The 2,429-nt window shown below is 50.1% G+C and overlaps 1 protein-coding gene across 1 annotated transcript; it reads left to right on the top strand.

Annotated features, from left to right (window-relative positions):
- The first annotated feature begins 7 nt into the window (after positions 1–7).
- LOC119343933 (proline-rich receptor-like protein kinase PERK2) lies at positions 8–1,177 on the top strand. The gene has a single exon (XM_037614638.1). The coding sequence runs from the start codon at positions 64–66 to the stop codon at positions 961–963; it is 900 nt and encodes a 299-aa protein (XP_037470535.1). The 5' UTR covers positions 8–63; the 3' UTR covers positions 964–1,177.
- Positions 1,178–2,429: the final 1,252 nt, after the last annotated feature.

Here is a 2,429-nt window from a genome sequence, read left to right as displayed (position 1 = left end):
GACGCGGGCCTCGTGGTGCTGTTCGACCTCCTACGACGACGGGTCGACGGATTCCCCACCTGGATGCTCCCCGCCTACCTCGTCCACGGAGTCGACGTCTACGGCCACCACCCGCAGGATCTGCTGCGGCGCCATCCGCCGGCGACATCGCCCGACGGCAAGCGTGCCTCCTACTTCGTGAACCTGGTACGCCCCCTCACCGCGACGGATGCAAGAAGAAGCAGGGTCGTGCCGGGGGGGTTCTGGAAGTCGGAGCGCGCCCCCGTCCCCGTCGAAGCCGCCCCCGACAAGATGATCGGAACCAAGCAGGCCTTCTCTTTCATCTCCAAGGAGGCGGAGCACAAGGGTGGACCCCGCGGCGGGTTCATCATGCACGAGCTCCTTCTCCCCGGCCAGGCAGGACGCCTCGCCGGCGGGGACGAGCTGGCGCTCTCAAAGGTCTACCCGTCTCCGCGCGTCGCCACCAAGAAGAGGTCCAGGTCCCAGGGACAGGGACCGACCGCCAGCGCAACAAGGACCGCGGCCGCCTCCTCTGCTCCAGCGCCGACGTCTTCGCCGCCTCTGCTCCAGCGCTCCTGCGACGTCTTCAGCAGCGCAAGAAGCAGCAGCGCCGTCTCCTCTCCGCCTCCTTCCCTGGAGCCGCCGGCCTCCTCTGCTCCGCCTTCCCTGGAGGCCTCGTCTCTCGGGCCGGCATCCTCTGCGCCGGGGCCGGCATCCTCTTCTCCGCCCCCCATCCAGGGATCAGCATCGTCTCCACGGCACCGGCAGGGTGCCGCCAAGAGGGTGCTCCTCCTGGAGGTGGGCGACTCCCCCCCGAGGGAAGGCCACAACATTTCGTGCCACCAGGTCTACCGCGCCATGGAGGTTCTTGGACCCGGGAGGCGTGTCCCCATCGACTGCGCTGACCTCTTCCTGCTTGACAGCGGGAAGGGGAAGAGGCAGCGGACGGCTGCAGAGTTTTGAGAAAACTCTGTCGCCCCGCCATGGGCAAATTTAAACTCTGTTGCTGTGTAACATTCAGACAAAAAATTTGATAGGAAACTTTAGCTGTGATTCAGTCGTTTTTTGAGATTCAGTAGTTGCTTTGTTACAACTTAATTGATTGAAATCCGGCTTAATCAGTGGCGATGATGTTAAAACTTTGGTTTTCTTCTCAAAACATTCGCTGTTGCCGACTGAAAATGTGCCTCTGGTGGAAGGTTTTAAAATGTTGCCGACTGAAGATTCAGTAGTTCCCAATGTTTGCATTTTCTCCAAAGTTGCTTTGCTTGGAGAATCATTACCTTTTGTTAGACCATGTTGGTTACTTCTTGATTATGCATGCTTTGTTGTTGGCTCAATTTCAGAAATGCAACTTCCTTGGTTAATTCAGTCTGTACATGTCTGCTGGTTATGTATTTGTTTCTCCCTTTTTTGTTTTGAGAAGGAGAATCTGTTTTGAGGTCCATGTCTTTTTGAAATTTTGAAATAGTAATCGAATTTTTGAAATTGAAACATGGTTGATAGAGCACATTCATATTATCTTCATTAGATATAAATGCCAACTTGCATTTTTGTACAGACCAAAGACTTTTGGAGGGAGGCACAAATTCTTTCAAAGTTGCATCATCCAAATGTTGTTGCTTTCTAGGGTGTGGTTCTTGAATTGATGGATCTGGAGGAAATTAGCAACTGTATAATAGGAACAGAACAGTATCTTACTATTTTCCCCTTCAATTTGAAAAATAAACCAGTCTGTCTTTATCTGTGGCAGCGCTGTACAATTGGTAACAAAACTACCCTCTTTTTTTACTTCAGATATGTTCTTAAATGATTGAGGAACCTAGGCTGAAATTAGTATGCTGGATTAGTGCCTTCGTAAGGAATCTAGGCCCATTGCACTTTAATTCCTCGCAATTTCTTTGTTTGTGTGTCACCTCTTTGGCTATGATCAAGCAACCAAAGTCTTTTGTTGAACAAAATCAAGCAAAAGCTTGGATTGAGTGCCCTTTACCATGTGTTGTCATTTTCATATATACTGTCTCTTGCTGCTATTCTCTGGGCTGTGTGGAAGCACATGAATGGTACTCCCTCTGTAAAGAAATATAAGATCACTCCTTTAGTGATCTAAACGCTCTTATATTTCTTTACGGAGGGAGTAGTATTGTTTTTAATGGTGCCGTTTGGATGTCTGGAAATGGCGCTGGCGCCTGCTCCTCAAGGATCACATGTTGAAGAAGATGGATCTCCTCTGTCTACATCTCCAAAACCTGCTGCCAAGATTGGGTGGACCAAATCCCCCTGTGCTCAAGTCCAGGAGAGAGGCTGACCATGTTTTGATCCTTGTAACATTTGTTCAACTAGTGTGAGGTTATAGAGGTTTTATTCTCTTTTCTATTACTGATGTATTATGTATCGAACCTGATGTTTTTGGGCTTCTTTCTGCTGAA

The sequence above is a fragment of the Triticum dicoccoides genome, unplaced genomic scaffold (genome assembly GCF_002162155.2).
Source record: "Triticum dicoccoides isolate Atlit2015 ecotype Zavitan unplaced genomic scaffold, WEW_v2.0 scaffold147244, whole genome shotgun sequence".
NCBI lineage: Eukaryota > Viridiplantae > Streptophyta > Magnoliopsida > Poales > Poaceae > Triticum > Triticum dicoccoides.
Note: the sequence above shows the minus strand (reverse complement) of the source record. Positions and strands in the feature narration are given on the sequence as shown.